General features: G+C 53.5%; 4 protein-coding genes across 4 annotated transcripts; 2 read left to right on the top strand and 2 right to left on the bottom strand.

Annotated features, from left to right (window-relative positions):
• The first annotated feature begins 2,675 nt into the window (after nt 1-2,675).
• On the top strand, nt 2,676-4,352 carry BDP81DRAFT_467240 (eukaryotic rRNA processing protein EBP2-domain-containing protein). Its single transcript, XM_060594450.1, has 3 exons — nt 2,676-3,044; nt 3,113-3,800; nt 3,878-4,352. Exons 1-3 carry the CDS (start codon nt 2,739-2,741, stop codon nt 4,201-4,203), a joined length of 1,320 nt encoding a protein of 439 aa, XP_060451790.1. The 5' UTR covers nt 2,676-2,738; the 3' UTR covers nt 4,204-4,352.
• Nucleotides 4,353-5,697: 1,345 nt separating this feature from the next.
• Nucleotides 5,698-7,578, bottom strand: BDP81DRAFT_305919 (MYND finger; the record flags this gene model as incomplete). The annotated part of the gene is made up of 1 exon (XM_060583222.1): nt 5,698-7,578. One exon carries the CDS (start codon nt 7,576-7,578, stop codon nt 5,698-5,700), a length of 1,881 nt encoding a protein of 626 aa, XP_060451789.1.
• Nucleotides 7,579-14,716: 7,138 nt separating this feature from the next.
• On the bottom strand, nt 14,717-15,835 carry BDP81DRAFT_388640 (uncharacterized protein; the record flags this gene model as incomplete). Its single annotated transcript, XM_060587157.1, has 1 exon — nt 14,717-15,835. The coding sequence occupies one exon, from the start codon at nt 15,833-15,835 to the stop codon at nt 14,717-14,719; it is 1,119 nt and encodes a 372-aa protein (XP_060451788.1).
• Nucleotides 15,836-16,777: 942 nt separating this feature from the next.
• BDP81DRAFT_8963 (cation diffusion facilitator family transporter) lies at nt 16,778-18,653 on the top strand. Its single transcript, XM_060596470.1, has 2 exons — nt 16,778-17,280; nt 17,372-18,653. The coding sequence occupies exons 1-2, from the start codon at nt 16,861-16,863 to the stop codon at nt 18,473-18,475; spliced, it is 1,524 nt and encodes a 507-aa protein (XP_060451787.1). The 5' UTR covers nt 16,778-16,860; the 3' UTR covers nt 18,476-18,653.
• Nucleotides 18,654-18,666: the final 13 nt, after the last annotated feature.

The following is an 18,666-nucleotide window of genomic DNA, read 5'->3' as shown; positions in this document are numbered from 1 at the left end:
GAGAGCCGCGCAGTTCTTGGATACAGCAAAGAGAAGCGTCGAATGAGCAACGTGAACAGGATTTCCTGTCATCACGCCTGTCGTCAGATGGTGGATTGGAAGCGAGGAGTTTTGGCTTAGTGGCAATGTACATAAAAAAAGGGTGGCAGTCATCCGATTCCCCAAGGTAGTAAATCTACAGACACGCGACTGTGTTACTTCGAGCTTCGTTCGTGATGGCATACCTGCGGCCGCAGGGATGGTTTCTCCTGCCACTAGTCTTGTATCCGATGCGAGGTCAAGACTCGTACTAGACAAGTGACACGACTGTTCTTTCACGTTACAGGTCCAGATCCATATGGAACATCGCATGCCTCCCTTTTCTGAAATTATCCTTCGTCCCGGTCACTCAAGTCACTGGGAAACAGCAACAGCCACCAGAAGAGTACACCTAAACGGAAGAAAAACTCACTTTCCAGAGGGTGGCAGGCACAAGTTTAATGTTACGATCCAGAAAGCTGTACAGTTCTGAAGACCAACCGTTGGTCGGTATAAAGGAGACTTGTTCAGTGTCAGCTGTTCAGGGAATGAAAGCCAGGTGTTTCTTGCTCAAAGGACTTGTGTTGGCACAACCTCGAGGCGCGTCTTTCTTTTGAACTCCTTTGTATATATTTCATGTGACCCCTAGTCCCTGACACCGTTCCCCCGCGCCATACCCGCCCGGAAGAGGGATCACACAGCCCATCTTGGTTGCGCTCGACTGCAGGCTTGGCAGATCTCCTGAACTCCAGTCAGCATATCTGCCCAAAGACAGTGAGATGCTCTGGATCCTTATTCCCTCATCCTGTGTGACATATGTTGCCACTGTCTCGCGCATATCAAAGGTCCTGTAAGACTCGAAGACTACATTCTGTAGTCCAGAAAAGGAGGTGACGTCTTTCGGTGTGTCGCTGTGTTGAACTCGGCGAAGGCTATGTTCTGGTATTCACGCCGTATTATCGCCAACAACATTAAACCGAATGTCCATGAGTGTTTCCGGCCACTTGGTCAGAGAGCCCGTGTTCTTCAAACAATCCTTGGGCTCTCATGCTTGAGTCGAGGCTCTTGGTCACGTCTCGAACAACTTCTTTATTCGCTACAATGTGGTTAGTAGCTGTAGGAACACTTTTAACACACTGTCCAACACAGTCGATGGAGCTGGATAGCACTATTACTCCAGACGAGAAGAGTTGCTGGTATAAAAAAGCAAATGGAATGCCCTCGAGAATACGACGTGTTGCGTTCATCTCTACAATACAGACTGAATTCCGCATTGATCACACACCATACTCTACCGAAGAAACAAACGAGCTAAACTTGAATACCGAGCCAAGATGCACTCTCAACCAATTCCAAACGCCCGAGCAGCTGAAGCGGAGACCCGTACCGACGGTTGCAAAATCGACGTCAACCCCAAATTTGGCACCAATGGCAGCGACCAAATTCCCTCGACTCCTCAATGAAGATAGAGGCTATAGAGCCGGGCCGGTCTGGCAACGATGAGGTGACTTTCAATATGTGCGTCATATTGTTAGACAGGAAACAACAAGTGTCCCTCGTCATGAACAGCTCGGGCTTCACTCCTCTGTCTTCAACATACCGCAATCTAGTCTTCGTCCTTGATTTCCGACACACGAGTTAAGCATGAAAATTTCGCGCCCGAATTCCAGTCAAAACGACCATGAGCCTGCCAACCCGACAACTTGGATATGCTTGGAAGCATGATTCTTTTTCTCAAGCTCCTTGGTCAACAAGCTGTCCAGCACTGCTTTCCACCACAAGGCGTGAACTATGTAGAGGATAGCAGTCACGAATTTTATTGGAAGCAAATACAGACCGTTCGATTCTTCAGCAGTTTCCATCTTTCCGAGCATCTCTTAGGAATTGTCCCGTTCACTTCAACTATTAGTTTTCTCTAGTCGCAGCCACCATGCGGTCTCAAGTCATACATTAAATATGTGGTCTACATTGCAGACATAGATAACAAGACTCACAGTACTCGGGACCCATGGGCATAACTCACTGAGAATAAAAATACAGTCTGCCATCAATGCTGGCCTCACTGGAGTAGAAGAACATGATGCAAAAAAAATCAAAAACATACAACACCAGGTATTCGCTGGTCGTCACCGACCCAACTACTAATCCGGCCCTCATTGGCTTATCTATGGGAGAGCGGACGGGATCCCGAGTTTTCCAATGGGTATGGTCGTATGTGCTAGGGTCAGGATGCAAAGTTGTCTACATACCCAGAAAATCTGTGGGTAACAACCTCTTTTCGGAACGTCCGAGCGCCTCGACACTGGAGAATGCTGCTTCATTCTCTATTCGAGTGGTCGCTATGTGTTGTTGATTTGTGGTATCAAGGGGGTTGAATTGGCGGCAGACTTGTGAAGTTTCTCTCCATCTGTGTCTCGTCTCGTTGTGAACCTTTGTAGTGGGATCAAGGCGATGTTGAAAACTCCGAGAATGCGCTTTGAGAAAAGGTTGACCAATGGCGGCTTACCAAGCCGGGGGCCATACCCACTATGGAGAATGACCCCACCATCACGCTTGACCGCCTCAACTGAGTGGATCACCAAAGCGGCAGAATTATTTTCAATCGACATTTTTTCTGAGGACCCTCCCCACGTTAACGCAACCCGCCTGACAAGAGTGTTGAACCAGCATACTTTTGCGACCACCCCAATATCAGTGCACTTCAGATATTGACCGCAGACATGGTTACCAAATCCAAACTCAAGCTTGCGCTCGCGGCCGAGAAGGGCATCGACCTCCGCAAGGTCAAGGAAGAGCGCAAGATCAAGGCGAAGCACCGCGAAACCGCCAAGGAGCAGGAGAAGAAGAAAAAGAAGAACAAGGGCGTCGAAGAGGATGACGAGGACGAGGAGATGGAAGACGAGGAGGAAGAGGATGATGCCTCTGTCATCTCTATTGAGGGTGGCATCACTTTGAACGCAGACTTTGAGGATGCCGACTCAGACTCCGAGGATGATGAGGAAGATGAGGAAGACGAAGAAGACAAGGTACGTGCTGCTTGCACCTCGCACAAACCCTGACCCTCCTCAAATGCTTGCTGACACTCAATCTACAGCTCGACATCGAAGCATTGGACGACACAGATAGTGACAGCGACTCCGATATCGAGATGGAAGCAAAGATCGAGCGCCCATCCAAGAAGGCCAAGACACCAACAGAAATCGTAGAGAAGGACGGCGAATCAGATGACGAGGAGGACTCAGAGGTTGATCCCGAAGAGGACGACGTTCCCATGTCGGATCTCGAAGGCGACGACGAAGACCTAGAGGACATTATCCCCCACACCAAGCTCACCATCAACAACAAGACCGCCCTCCTGGCCTGCCTGAAACGCATCCAGATCGACACCTCCTCCACAGCCTCCTTCACATCGCACATGACCGTCGTCTCCTCCAAACCCACCAACGAGGCCGTCCCCGACGCCCAAGATGATCTTCAGCGCGAGCTCGCTCTGCTCTCGCAGTCTCTCGAGGCCGCGCGCAAGGGCCGCTCGCTCCTGATCAAGGAGGGCACCCCGTTTTCCCGCCCCAAGGACTACTTTGCGGAGATGGTCAAGGACGACGGTCAGATGGAGAAGGTCAAGGCCAAGCTTATCGACGAGGCCAGCTCCAAGAAGGCCGCCGCCGAGGCGAGAAAGCTCAGAGACCTCAAGAAGTTTGGCAAGCAGGTGCAAGTCGCCAAGTTGCAGGAGCGCCAAAAGGCCAAGAAGGATACGCTCGACAAGATCAAGACACTCAAGAGGAGTAAGTTACCGCCCTGATGCTGCTAGCTGATTGAGTACCCATCACAGTACGAACCGATCACTAACTATCCTGTCTAGAACGTCAAGAAAACTCTTCCAACCTCGACACGCGCGAGGCCGACCTCTTCGACGTCGGCGTCGACAACGAGATCAAGAGCCACACCAACTCGGACGGCAAGCGCGGCGGTCGCGACGGCGGCCGATCCGGCAGCGGCGTCAACGCCAAGCGGTCCAAGAAGAACGAAAAGTACGGCTTCGGCGGGAAGAAGCGCCACGCAAAGTCGGGCGACGCCGTGAGCTCCGGCGACCTCACCGGGTTCAACGCCAAGCGCATGAAGGGCGGCGTCGGCAAGAAGCCCCAGCAGCGGCCGGGCAAGAACAGGAGAAAGGCCATGAATAAGTAAACGGGGAAAAAGAGAAATCACTGTCTTCTGTAGCGTAAAAATGGGGGATGGGGGAGGGAGGGGACTGGAAGGAGGAGAGTCTGTAAACCAAAAGCTAGAACGGAGGAGCGAAATACCCTTCGAGTTCGATGGTAATCCACAAACGAAATGATCCAATTAGCTGCCCCCCTGGTGACCGTCGATATCCAACGGGAACATCAAATGCCGGTTTCTTTCTTCTTGATATACAATGTTCATTAAAAGCCTGGCAATCCTTCAACTCTGGTCCACGCCGGTCTACGTCTGCGCCTCCGTATCTCTAAAGGGGGCAAATAATGTATTAAGAAAATGCAAAAATCACAATTGCATATCCAATTATCAGACCATTGCAGCATCTACTAATCTCTGTTGAACACCACCATTCTGAGATAAACACATTGGGTCTAGTTGTACTCCGTATACACATTGTCTGAGGTAGATCAAGAAAGTTCAAATTAGCTTCGTCCCAATTCCATGTGGACGGTACGCGATAAACTTTCTCGCGCGCCATGTATGCCGAAGGTTCAGCCCTGACGGCTTTGAATCAACTTCTCGTCGCAAGAGGCGTGGCATTGTACGTCATCACCACCTCCCATTGGCAAGCTATGTGCACAACGAGGTGGACAGTGGGTTTGGAAGACCGCATAAATTCTGACATTATAGTGGTTGATCTCTCATAACAATACGTACATCATCCTCGCTTGCTACTCGGAATATGTACTCCTGGAGCATTGCGCAAAGCTTTCCCGTCTGCCCGTGCTATCCTAGTTCAGAGGGATTGGCATAATAACCCTGTAGGATACTATGCTGCCGTCCATGACAGGCGGCTTATCCATTCTCTCAATCCAAGTGAGCCGCAACTGTAACCATCATCTTCATCCCCGCGGGCTTCACCAGCCCATCAGCCCAAGACCAAGAAAATGTAAATCCGTGATAAAAAGACCGTCTCCACGCCGCAGTGATACTTCCGCGGGACACAATTTTAGTAGTTTTGAATGCTGCGTGAGCTGCCTTCGACAATTTGTGGAATGCGTGTCCTGCCATCCAAATTTTCTCGAGGGGGCGTCTGCTACGTTGATGGCCTGTGGAGTAACACGACGTTGGCAGATTGAAGCCCATCGACCTCGACCACCGTGGGGAAGGTATGGATGCAGTCGGAGAGAATGGTGCCTTGCCGATGACTGGAATAGTCTCTTCGGTAGAGGGCATGCGAGGTTGAGTAAAAACTGAGGATATATCGTCCTGGAATAAGGGGAGTCATGCCTTCACCATAAATGGCAAGCACCCAATGCCGGACCTGAATATGCTGCTGAAAGACCAGTGGTATCGAGGGAAACGCCATGCATTGGAAAAAACGCTGTGCTGTGCAATGCTGTGCCACCTGCAGGCGGCAAAGAATCCGTATTATAAACATTGCGCCTCCGAAGGCGCTTTCCGGGGTATAGTCGAACGTTGTAGAGCACCGAGCGGTATGGATCACTGCGTCGCGGCCACGCACCAGTGGCGATGGAAGGCCCACGCACTCTTTTGACACTCCTTGCTGCAGTACTTGGTGCGGCGGCAGCGGCGGCACTTGGCGAATTGGCGGGTGAACTCTTCCCACTTGCCGCACTGGTAGTATGCACACTGACGGATGCCACCGCGGGTATCATCCTTGCGGCACAGATTTCTCATGACGACGCCAGCCCAGTATTGCATATCTGTGCTGTGGTGCCGGACTGTGAACTTCTCGACCAGGGGAAAGATATTGAAGTCGTTGGGCAGCAAGAACTCCTCCTCCAGCTCTTCCTCTTCAATCTGCTCCTTAGGAGCATCCTCGCCGTCCAGGTAGCGGAGTTCTTTTCCAATCTTGAGCCTTGGGACCAAGTGGCTCTTTTGGAAATACGACCGCAGGCCACAGTACTTAGAGACATATGCAAGCAACTGAAGGGACATCAAGACGTCTTCTTCACGCGGCATAGCGGCAAGCATCTGGGCGTTGGGGACAAATTGTCGGTCGAGGAGATACCGAGGGACGCTGGCGTTGGGGATGGCCGGCTGAGGAGGTGTAACCATGGTAGGTCGATTCGGCGACAAACCGATGGCAGGCACAGGGGCTGGCGTCGTAGCAGCAGTGTTGCTAGTTTCCACAGGACCGCGGTGTGTGATGTTGAAGGCTCCAGTATCCTGAGTTTCTGACACAGTTGGGGTATTCAGATCCATTGTGGTAGAGCCAGCCAGGATACTATCACCCTCTTCCATTGTGATGTCTTGAATGTTTACGGCAGACTGAATCTCAGTGCCAGTGCCTGACATTTCAGCATCGGGGGACTCGTCGGAAGGCGCGTCATCTCCAACCAAGTCATCCGAGTCGACGGTAGAGTTTTGGTGACGGATGGAAGGGCGGCGACGAGAGCGGTTTGTTGGTGCAAGTCCCGAAGTAGGCCGGACGGTAGGAGAGCGCATCTGCGGAGGCGGCAGGGGAGTTGTCGGGGAAGACGGTTGCGAGACCAAATTTGCGTTGCCAAAAGTCATCATCGATGCAAGACGGTCAGCATCGCGTACAGGCCTGACAAAACCCTCCATGGTCTCAGTGGCAGGCACGGCGGGTGCCAACGGCTGAACGACCTGACGAGAGGGAGATGCAACGGCATGGCGAGCCTCAGCGGCACGATAGTGGTGGTGGTGGTGATGATGGTGACGATGGGCTGGGAATGCAGGTCGCTCGGCGGAGGACGCCAGCGGGTACTGGGGTGGAGTAGGTGTGGACTCGGTGTTTTGTTGATCGACTGCGGAGCTCGAGGATGAGGAGCCTGCGTACGTCGCAGAAACGTCGATGGAGGGAGGAGGAGCCTGGCGTCTGGAGGCCCTCTGATCAACTTCTGTTCGGCTGGATCTATTGGTGAAGGATGGAGCCTTGTGTACGCTGCGGTGTTCGTGGCTCCTGTGACGGTGGTGGTGATCTTTGCTCTTGTCGTCCGACTTATCTCTGCACTTCTCGGTGACTTTAATGTAGTTATCGAGAATGGTAGCAATGACGGGGACCATGTCAGCCTCGACAACCCTGGTGCGGACGTTCTCAGTGCCCCTGACACCAATGTTGACGACGCACTGGAAGGCCAGGTTCCACTTCCACATATCCATCATGTCCTTGCTCCGACCGCGTTTGAGGATGCATACTAAGCGCTCGATGCCGCCATCGACTGTGAGAATATCGCGAATACGAGCCGAGGACGTGGTGAGGTAGGCGAGATGGTTGAGAGAGTTGATGAGAGGAAGAGTAGACGTGCAGTCGAGAGCTCGTCGGTCGTAGAGGGCGGTCGTTATGCCGACCGACGCCTTGTTGACGTTTGGGATACTAAAATTGACTTCTCTCATCTTGAATGACGAGTAAGACGACGAGATTGATTCAAGGGTTGTTCAAGTCGAATGGGGCCAGGCAGTGCAGCCGTGGAAAGGTGCGGATATGACAAATCCCTTCCAGCTTGGGTGGCCCCTTTGACAGGGTTGAAAGAAGTGATATGTTGATTCGGGCTCGATGAATCGATGGGTCGATGATGGATCTCGAGGTGTGCCGAGTGAATAGCAAAGTGAGGAAGGAATCGAGGTTTGGGGTTGGGGTCGCTCGAGGGTGGCGATATTGTTGTGTGGGTTTGTATGAGAATTGGGTTGGATTGGACCGGATCGTGCGTGAGCGGACTCGTCTCGGTTCGATGGTACTGGTAGTAGTCTCGTGCGTTGCGAGGGGTCGGAGGTACGATGAGAAGCGTTGCAAGGCTTGTTGTTTTTCTTTGGTCGCGATCGATTCCGAAGACAATCGGTTGATTTGATAGAAGAAAAGGAGGCAGGAGAGGATGGTAGTAGTTTGTTGTAGGAAGAGAAGAGTCGCAGGAGTAAGGAAGAGGGTGCGATGTAGCGGCAAAAAGACGGTGGAGGGTAAAGGGTGATGGATTGGTTTGGTTGTGTTTCAGGACCGACACCCGGAAGCGTGACTCGGATGTGCTGTGAAATGGCAGTGGCAGCGTCAGCCAAAGCCAAAAGGAGCAGGAACTCTAAAAGCCTGGGCCGAGAGACAAGACGGATGCACGCAATGTGGAAGCGAGGTCTGGCATGCAGCGATAGCAGCGAGACAATGCGTGCGATGACGCTCTACGCTCGACGCGAGAAGGTGAGGGTGAAGAGCGGGACAAGCGACGGGGGAGGTTGGGAAAGAGGAAGATTAGGAAAAAAAGAGGAGGAGAGGAAGAAGAAGGGGCAGAGAAGAGAAGAGGAGAAGCAGACGATGAGGATGGATGCATCAGGTCCGCACGTACGCGAGATTTGTGCAGTGTTGGCCCAGTCCAGCCCGGTCAGGCAGCCCAGCCCAGCACCAGCCAGCAGGGCCCGACAGGACCAGGACGCACCTCATCACACAACTGGGTACCTAACAACAGGAGCACCTCAGCAATAGCGGCCAGCGACGCCCTTGGACGAGAAGGGCACACAGGGCGTTTCCCCGCCTCACACATGGACAATACGCACAGTCCCTGGAACAACGGAGCACACAGCATGCAAATTCTGTATTTAGGAGGCAGGGCTTCCTACTAGGTATTGATTCGGCATAACAAACAAATTGCGAGACTGGAACTACTCACCTGCCAACGGATCATACATCCTACCTCACCCATCTTTAGGCAACTTGCTTAATCGTTCAACGTACAGCGAAGCCGGGAGCGAGTCTCGGGGGCAGGTTGGGCTAGACAGGGCTGGGCAAAGACGCAACAGCTCACCCGATGGCACTCGACCATACCTAGGCCCTTGGGGCGATACGTCAAGCAAGGCAGGCACGGTAGCTGGATTGATTGGCGGTAAAATGGGCAGGAACTGTGGTGATGGAGCCTACGGGTACCTAGGACGGGGGCCAGGCAAAAGACGGGCAGGAAATCACCATATGGGACCGCTACGGCATTGAGCCAGGTAGGCACGTAGGTAAGTTAGGAGGTAGGCAAGGGAAGGTAACGAGTACCTAGGTGAGGTGCCTGCTGTAGAGGACCTTCAGCCACCTACCTACCTACATAATAAGGGAAGGTCACGGGTATCCGATTTTCGAGGGCAAACGCGGCGAAATTTAACAGCAACCTTCCTTCCGTGAACACCATGCACAGCGGTAGGCCCGCCGATAACGTCCTTCCGTCCCCCGACGCCGCCCTTCTATTATTCCTTTCGAAGCTCTTTCTTGGCCTTGATAACCCGTACGGATACTCCTCGACTCTGTATGCAGCTTATATAAGCGCAACTGATCTTGCGATGCCCCCCCCCCCCCCCCCCCTCGGCCGGACAGAGTCCGACCGGGTCAACATTCTGACGCGACTGCCATCTCCCCGAGCTCTCATCCAATGCATTGTTTGGAACATCGTGAGGCAAAATCACCATATGCCGCTGGCAAGGGAGCGACACCGGACAGTGAAATCACATTTTGCTGCATGCAGGGTCACAACTATTTACATAGGCCCTGTCCAGAGATCAAGTCGAGTCCAACATTAAAAGAAATACATAATCCAACTTGACTTCACCTAAGACAGTCATGCTTCGGTCTCTTGAAGTGCGTCACCTCTCGCAACGCAACGAACCGAGTCCGTCGAGTCTCTTCAGCCTCGAAGTACCTACGCACATACACACAAGATACATTCCGCATCGGGCAAGCAAAGGCAAAGACACCATATCAGGTACCGGTCACGCCGCTCCGCTGTGTCTGCCATCTAACACCCGCCACTCGGCCGCATTCGGCCTTGCCTGTACTCGGGGAGAGAGAGACCCTGACAAATCGCATGTCCATCTCCTGAGGACCGAAGGCCATGGTACGGATATGCTCTGCTACCTTCGACAAGCGTACAAGGTATCCAAGGTACCTCCAGGTGAGGCTAGCTCCCGCTCCCTCCAACACCACCGATCCCTTCACCGTCTTTTGACCCTCTCTTTTCCAGGTGCCCGGGACACGCCTCCTCTTTCAGCCTCCAGGAACCTCAGCATTCTCTTTGTTCCTTGAAACGACTCTTGTATTCCCCTGTTCATTCTTTTGTCCCTCGTACGGAGTATTCTGCATCTACTACTGTAGGCGTACAGTAGACAGTAGCAGTGGCCGTTTCTAGCGCTGTTCCCTGCCGCCTCCCGGTGCTTGAGCCGTCGGCTCGGGTTAATACCGCCGGAGCGAGTGACCTGAGTTGCTCACGGTCTTGTTGAGTACCTAGGTATTCGGACATTTCGTGGGGCCATGCTATTTTCCAGGCGGCAGGCATCAACCTGCACGTCAGTCTTTCTCCACCAAGGCGACCAAGGTGACCAAGGTGGTTGAAGGTTGACGGCGTCGTAATTCTGCCACACTGCGTAGCTTTTCAATCAGTCTGTGCCGGCTGCGATTGCATTATACACATGTTACCTGCATTGAGAGGCTTGACAGAGGAAAGACCAAGACATGAACACGCCAACGCAATCCAAAACGCCCCTGTAGTGTGGAACGTGGGACGTGGAACATTGATGGAAGGAAAGGAAAGAAGAAAAAGCAAAGGCAGCCAAGTGGTCCAGCCGTTGGCGATGCGAAATTGGGAGCTGAGAAAGCTGCGGTCTACGGCTCTAGTGCATGAACGACCGTGTATTGCATGTGTCGTGAGCTCTCGGCTGCTGCAAGACAGGATACCCTGAGCAAGACAAAGAGCTGGGGAGAGTTTGTCGAGTCTGTGTGACAACGGGAGAGTAGGAGAGGTGGCAGATGCGACGACCGTTCGCACTACTTTGTTGCTGGTCCGGTTTGATGTTGGCAGCTTACACCATCCTTATCTCTGATTGCTTAGACTGATCGAGAACCGTGCTCTCCTACGTTTAGGTAGGTATCTCACCTTTAGCAGGTCTATCTCACCATTGACAGGTACTGCTAAACTCCATGATGCTTCCTTCCCCTTGGGCTTGGGTGGTATCTCGGAATGATCGTTTCAGGGACCGCAGAGAGTCATCATTTACATTCCTGCGCCCATTGCCTCGGTACTTTTTCTGCTGTCACTGGTGTTGCCGTGGCATTGGCAGTGCGAGTCTCACCTCAGGTCCTCAAGTTCCCAGTGGAATTTTACAGGCACATACGAATACAGAAACAACTGACACAGGCGAACTGAGAGGGAATGTGCCCCACCACTGTCTTCAGCAATCGTCAGCGAACGGCACTTGTCCCAGATCCAGCACAAATATTGGTGCGAGATTACATTCCTCGGAGCGTCGTTTTCGTGAAGACTGAAAAAAGAGAGCGTGCCCTGATTCGGAAGCGGTGAGGTCATGGTCTGTTAGAGAAGAGATCGCACCGCCTGGGCACAGATGCAGCCATGAGTGCCATGTGTCAATTTCAATATCAACATCAAATTTTTAGTTTTGCAGGCACAGGGCAGGCGCCGAAGAGGAGGGAACGCCTTCCCGTTTACCTCCCGCCCGACGAGGACAGAGGGACGGCAGGGAGGGCGGGGCCTTCGCCGCCTTCCATGTATTCGTACAGGGAAGACTCCGGGAAAGAGCCCGCCCGCTGGACCTGCCCTCCGCCCATCTACCATGTACCCATTCGTACCTACTTAAGGTACCGTAGGTACCCTAAAGAAGGTGCCTCCTCCAGGGACTACCTACACAGGGTAGCCGCCGGTGTCATCTCCTTCCTGCACCTCACTGACCGGAAAATTTCAGCAAATTTCTGAATCAGATTGTCTTGGACGACGTCGGAAACAGACAAAGAATGCCTTCGGATACTACCTGATTGCTTACCTTACATCTCAAGGTAGTACCTCAGGTACAAGGCCCCCAGCATCGAGTTTTATGCTCCTGATCCTTCCGACCCGTCGGGACCCTCGATGGCTTTCTCCACCTCAGCCGTCTTGGACTCTTGGTTACAGCACACCACGTAAGGTCCGCCGCCCTCCCTTCCGTTCCCTTGGCGGAACATTGTCCGGAGAACCATCCGCACAAGCTGAGCAGCACCGGGGACAGCGACTTGCAACGTCCATTGTCCAATGCCATCGCAATGCAACCGACCGCGCACGCAATAACAATCCCATTCATGGGTACTGGCATGGGCACTGGCATTACCTTAGCATTGACAATTGCCCCACAAACACCAACCTCCATCGTTGTTTTCTCCTCTGTAAGGAAACTAATACTTATTATTCTACAGGTAGACAGTCAGAAACTCAGAGAGCACCTTAGCAACCAAGTCACCGATAGACCTTCCGATACCTAGAGTACATCCCTACCTGACCGTCCAAGGCAGACTCAGAGACGCATGCCGATGGCGAGCCGTTAGACGCCTTGCTGCCGACTTTGGCGTGGCCTGCTGCATGCAGAATCCTTCTTTTTATCCTTCCGCCTCTGCCCGCCCGCTTGCCCGTTTGCCACGAGCTTCGGTACGGCGTCGGCGGCTGACCAGTCCACTGGGACGCTGCAAACTCAGAAACACCAACTTTTTGGCTGACCAACACTTGCGCCCAGCAAAGACACTGTCCTGATCGATTGGCCGAGATATGCGCCAGCCATTCGGAGATGCAATGCGATGCGATGCGAAAGGCGCACAAGCTTCTTTTCCAACATGGAGTTGCAATGGCATTGTGGGACACAATAAGGTAGCCCTGGCCACGAATCGGGGGCTGGGACTCTGCTGATTGGCCGTGTGCGCGCCATTTCCCTTGCCGCCTCTGCCATCTCAATTCACCGCAGCGCTTAATTCTTTTCAACACGAGATGCAAGCCCGTTCCCTTCTTGCCTTCCCACTTGTCGGCCCTCCACCTTGGCAGCGGGCCTAGATCGGGTCGGGGTGCCACCACCACTGCCAAGGCTCCATTTACACTCTCCAAATCTCTCAAGCGTCAGAGTCCCCACTTGCTCAACGACACAAGCTGCTCTTTTCCCTTCCCCTTCCCTTCTCTCAGCTCAGAGTCCCCTGGACCCCGATCCAAGGAACGGAGGGGGCCGGTGGGAAAACAAAGGGAGGCAAGTAGGGTTGCCGTGACCGTGGATGCTGACGGCTCACGGACTCCTTAAGGTTCACTATCCAGGTGCGTCGTGATATGTCTGACTCCCGGCTTACTCGAAGAAAACACCTTTTCGGTTAGCCAACGGGCACTTGGAAGACCTCGATCTTCTATGCGAATTGCCGGTGCCGGTGCCAGAGCCAACGCACCAGATCACTACAGTGAGTGGTGGTTGGTTGGTTGGGTGGTCCACACCCAGCGCAGTAGAGCACCAGGACCATCCAGCTCCAGTCGAAAATGTCTCGCCTTCTGCCGATCCAACTTGGCCCCAGAGCAGTCGCTGCGGGCAAAGGGGGCTCGCAGCTCGCTGGCTTCCATCCATGGGCTTTGCTTCTGCGTCGCCAACGTCGTTGTGTTTCAGATGACATGTCTCAATGTGGACTCACCACCACCGCCGCCGTTGGTTCTTCGGCTTCCCTTGGCCGGTGAGGCATATGGTCTCCCTCCAACTCGCATGGTCTCGTGAGCTGAGTGAAATACTACCTTGGCAACTCGGCCGGCTCTGTCAGACTTTCCACACGTGAGCTGCCAACCAGAACCGACCTATTAGAAAGAAGTTCAAGAGACTTGAGCTGCCTCGACAGGACTGTGCGCTGTGTAGCGTACCAATATGTGTGTGTATTTACTATCCCGAGGCCAGCCAACCACACAAACCCCCACCACCGAGATCGTGCAAGATGCGGTCGGTGGGACCCTTGTTCTCCGCCTAGGAGGCTGGCAAGATGGGCCGCTGCCCGCTGGCAAGCCGCAAGCCCATTCTCGGTTCGTGATTACGCGCAGACGGTGGATCCCTGCTCTCCAACCACGACTCGCCTCGATCTCGCTTCTAGCCTGTCCACACGTGTTGACGATGTAGTATCAACGTCTCCACTCGTTTGACCGTACACTATCAACGTGCGCGCACGTCCGAGTTTTTATCCGTATTCCTTGGTGATCCGTAGCCTGTAGGTAGCGTAGGTATGATTGTGGCTAGTATTGAATGGTTGGTTGAATGACAGGTTGTCAGATCCGGTCCGAGAACCCCTATACTCGAAGGAGGTCAAGAGAATGATGTAATTGATACAAATTTGTCACTGTGGTATGCAAAGCTTAATATGATTTGACTGGTGTATTTCTTTAGCTACCTAGCTATTGCTGTGGCTTCAAGAGCCATAGAAACATACAACTTGGATGTAAGGGTTGGTTCTCGCTGTTACTTCCGCCAGACAGGCATTAAGCCGGCTGAACAACAATCCATGGAAAAAGAAAACCCATGTTTTAACTCCCGATAATCCAGCAAGACTCTTTCCGCTTGCCAACTCGCTTTTAACCTTTTGAACTCCTGTCATCTATGACATGAATAACAAAACGCCTTGCCGCAAACTTTCACCACCAATGCCATTCGTCTGACCTTGTCAACCTGCGTAACAAGCCACAAGGGTTGACAGAAGAAATTTTCGAAATGAAGAATGGGATGGGCCAGAACCCAAGACTGTTTCCAGTCTCTACTCCCCGCTGATCTTAGCATGGCGAAAGTACTTCATTCCCATCCAGGCCACGGAGACCCAAACCCAAGCCATGATACTGGTCAGGATAATGAGGGCCGGATAGTAGCCCGTAATGGGCAGCGTCGGATCGTCCTCGAGCTCCGGGGGCGCGTACGGGGTCGTACCAACATCCCACGCCCAACTCCATACCCCAAAGACTGAGCCCATGCCCATAACAAACACAAGTCCCGTCACGATCAAAACAACCCAGCCCCACCATTCCGTGTCTGAGTAGTCGATTTCGGTGTCGTTGGGAGGCAATGGGGTGGTCGACATGCCGCTGTACGAGAGCGGTGACTTGGCCTGCAGTATAGACTGCTGCCTGGGCCGGGTTCCAAAGTATGATTCGGAGCCCGACGAGAGCGACGATTCGGGCTGTAGGTGCGACGGCATGTGACTCGGTATATGTAAAACGTCGTCTTCGTCCGTTGTAGATGTGTATGATATCGTGGGGCTGGTGATGGTGGACTCGGCCTCGTTTGGTTGTCGAGAATTCGGCAGAGAAGACACTGGGGATTCGACCAGACTCGACCTGCTCGCGTATCCTTCCATAGACGGCCGCGGCGTCAAGTCCGCGATGTTTAGACCAAGAGGGTCGTGTTCGATAGCTGTCGCGTGCGATCGAGACGCAGCGCCTTCCATGTCGCGGGAGACGGTATGTGACGTGTCGATTGTTAGCTGCTTAGCCTCCTTGCGCTCTCGTTGCGCGCCTCTTCCCAAGAGAGCCACCTTCCTAAGGGAACCCTTCCTCCGTCGAGACTTCTGCTGCTGCTGCTGTTGCTGTATTACGGTCGACATGGATGACGGCGGGGAGCTCGAAGTGTCGTCCTCGGCTTGTTGGTGGCGCTGCTGCTGCTTCCCATCGGAATGGGAGCGCATAAAAGGGAGTTTGGAGAGGAAGTTCGCGCCGGAGGAGGTGCGTCGGTGGGGGACCGTTGACGGCGGCTGTTGCTGCTGGTATTGATGCTCCGAGAGAGAGACCGATTTTGGTGATACAGCTCCTACTGCCGATGGATCGTCGAGCGCATACGTGCGACCCTCGGCGCCATTGTCGCCGCCAGCCGCAGTATGGTCCATTGCGTTTGGTAAGGTATTTCGAACTGCGATAATCCCTTATCGTCCCGTCGGAAGAGTGGACCAAAACCGATAGGGATGGGGTGGGGGGAGAGTCTCACGTCAAAGCTTGGGGGCTGCGTATGAGTCGGGGCCGTGACATGGACACCCACTCTACCGAGAATTTGTTGCAAGGGGGAGAGGAAAAAGAGGGAAGTTCAGCTAAAAGAAGCTGGTGGTATTTCTGGATCTGATTGAAACTTTGTCAATGCTATGAAGAGCTCAGGTTGGCAATTGGGGTTGACGCGGGTCGAAGATTGAGAGGGCTAACTGCAAAGAGGTAAAAGATGTAGGACCCTGCATTGTGACGTGGGTCGTTGATACGCCTCAAAGTCAATGCCGCTACTTCGTGGTACCGCTGCGGACTCAATACCAGGTGACTCGGTGCAACGGTACCTATAAAGGTAGGTACCTACGGAGTACGTGCCTACCTACGCAGTACGGAGCACCTAGGCGCAAAGGTACCTTAGGTAATAACCGTGGAAGGAGGCTAAGTGGTTTAAGGTAGGTAACGAGGAAAGTGGGCGGCACGACTACAAAGTACATAGTGTTCCCCTGACATGTGCTCTCCCTTTAAGCCAATTCTTGGAGTAATAGCATATTCCCCCCCCCTGAACAGATGCATTTAGACCATTTCAAGCTGTGGGGGAAGGTGGTGGAGCGAAACTGGAGACAGATCTCCGTCGTCCCTTCTTTGGCTGGCCCTTTTTACCCTTTTACCGGGCTAGCAGTGACACCGACTGGAATTCTAACCTTCCCGACCTGGCGACTCATTCTGTCGATGATTGCACGTCACCCACGTCTCGTCCCATCTCTTCCTAGTGCTTCTTTGCCTCGCCTACCCATTCTGCGACCTTTAGCCCCCCCGGAGCAACGCACAATGCATGCCGGCGACTATCGGACACCACTGCCATTGACCCTGTCGCTGACGCTGTCCTTGCTTGTCCCTTCTTCTCGGCGAGGGACGTCGCTGGGAAGAAAATAGTTCCATGGCTTCCAGCCCTGCAGCAGCCCAATCCTCCTCCGCCCCTCTGCGACCTGCCACCCCACCGATCCCCCAAAGCGGTAACGGCAGAAGTGATAACACCTCGTCAACCCATGTCGTCTTTGGCCTTCCGCAACTCGCCTTTCCATCTATAAACATCAACGACGAAGCCTCCGACGTGGACGACCAAGTGGATGAGGACGGTCGTTACCCTAGCACCTCCTGCTCCCCCGGTGTAGCATCGACACCCATAGGCAGCCCTGGACTTCTCGCGCCCGCCAACCTGAAACCTGGGTTGCTTCGTCCAGACTTCCCAACACCAGCAGACATGGCTGAAGACGACCCTCCCTCTGCTGGGGGCTCGATCGTCCCGAGCCCCTTCAACTTTCAGACGCAGGTCATCTCGACCTCGCCTGTCAAGTCGGTATGTTCAGATACACATCATCGCCATCATGCTGCACGCCCCTTCCAGCTCTTCAACCAGCCAATTGATCGCTAACATTGGCGCCTCGCAGAATATTGGCCAGCGCCGCGGCCATCGATACAAGCACAGTTCCATATCTACCCAACACCAGATCTTCCAGGAGCCTCCTCAGCGACCGCCCCCCGTTCTACCAGCCTCCCTCCCTGTGCCCACCGTTCGAGAAGCATGGAAGAGTATGTCAAAGGACCAGCGCGTCAGGCTCTACTGGAGCTTGTGCCACTTGGCAGTCGCGACTTGGCTCTTTTTCATTTCCGAGGGCTCCGTTGCTATGATGGCCCTCTCCCACCTAGTGTTCTTCGACGCCGGTAGCGCAGCGGTGTGCGTCGCTGTCGATGTTCTAGGCAACTTCGAGGTTTGGCGTCGAAGCAGTATCCGTCATCCCTTCGGTCTCGAGAGAGCCGAGGTTCTCGCCGGCTTCGCCATGTCTATATTCCTGCTCTTTGGCGGCTTCGATCTTGTGTCGCATAACCTCAAGCACTGGTTGGAGACCAAAGGTGGACATGAGCCGCACCACGAACACGCTCATGAGCGTGTCTCCGCCGGTGAAGTGGACTGGGCTGCGTTCGCGGCTATCACAAGCACAGGCATTTCAGCATACGGTCTGAAGAACCATGCACGTATTGCTAGAATCATGCGTGTGTCGTGGCTAGCCAAGCTACCTACCCATTTTTCTAACATCTTCCACTTCTTGACGGTCTTCTTCTCGAGTCTACTGCTCCTGTTACCGCTCCTGTCTATCAAGAGCTATATCTGGGTCGACCGTACGCTCTGCGCCGCTATTGCCGCTTCGATGTTCCTGTTCGGTGCTAAGCTGGCCATGGCTCAGGCTATGATGTTGCTCATGTCATATGGAGGCATGGGTGGTAACGAAGGTGTGTCTTCAGTGGTGCGGGAGATCGAGGCAGAGCCAGGCGTGGCACGCATCGAGGATGCGCAGTTTTGGCAGGTGCACTACGGGTTATGCATGGCCAATCTCAAGATCTGCGTCGCCAAAGGTTGTGACGAGGGAGCCATCAGCAAGCTGCGCAGTCGCATATCCACTCTGATCCAAAATCGGCTCGGGGAAGGATACGGACGCGGTACAAGCTTACGTTGGGAGGTTACTTTGCAGACGAGTGTTGAAGCGACTCTTTAATTGAGCGAGGATAGCGATTTGTCTTGCCAGGCCAATGGTCAGACAATGTTTGTGGTGTACGATTTAGAAAAGCGAAATCAAAAGCCTCATAGAGGGTCGTCTTGTTTACTTGAGATCAACATCAAAGTTCTGATGACAAACACATGAAGAGCGAGAAAAGTCTATTCTTTCAAGAGACCGGAGTCGAGGAG

This window comes from Colletotrichum phormii (assembly GCF_030913505.1).
Source record: "Colletotrichum phormii strain CBS 102054 chromosome Unknown BDP81scaffold_1, whole genome shotgun sequence".
Lineage (NCBI taxonomy): Eukaryota > Fungi > Ascomycota > Sordariomycetes > Glomerellales > Glomerellaceae > Colletotrichum > Colletotrichum phormii.
This window is presented reverse-complemented; position numbering and strand designations above follow the sequence as displayed.

Coding starts and splice junctions, on each gene's coding strand:
- BDP81DRAFT_467240 (XM_060594450.1), top strand. CDS start 2,739: ATGGTTACCAAATCCAAACTCAAGCTTGCGCTCGCGGCCGAGAAGGGC. Junction 3,045..3,112: donor AGGAAGACGAAGAAGACAAG/GTACGTGCTGCT, acceptor CTCAATCTACAG/CTCGACATCGAAGCATTGGA. Junction 3,801..3,877: donor GATCAAGACACTCAAGAGGA/GTAAGTTACCGC, acceptor TATCCTGTCTAG/AACGTCAAGAAAACTCTTCC.
- BDP81DRAFT_8963 (XM_060596470.1), top strand. CDS start 16,861: ATGGCTTCCAGCCCTGCAGCAGCCCAATCCTCCTCCGCCCCTCTGCGA. Junction 17,281..17,371: donor CGACCTCGCCTGTCAAGTCG/GTATGTTCAGAT, acceptor GGCGCCTCGCAG/AATATTGGCCAGCGCCGCGG.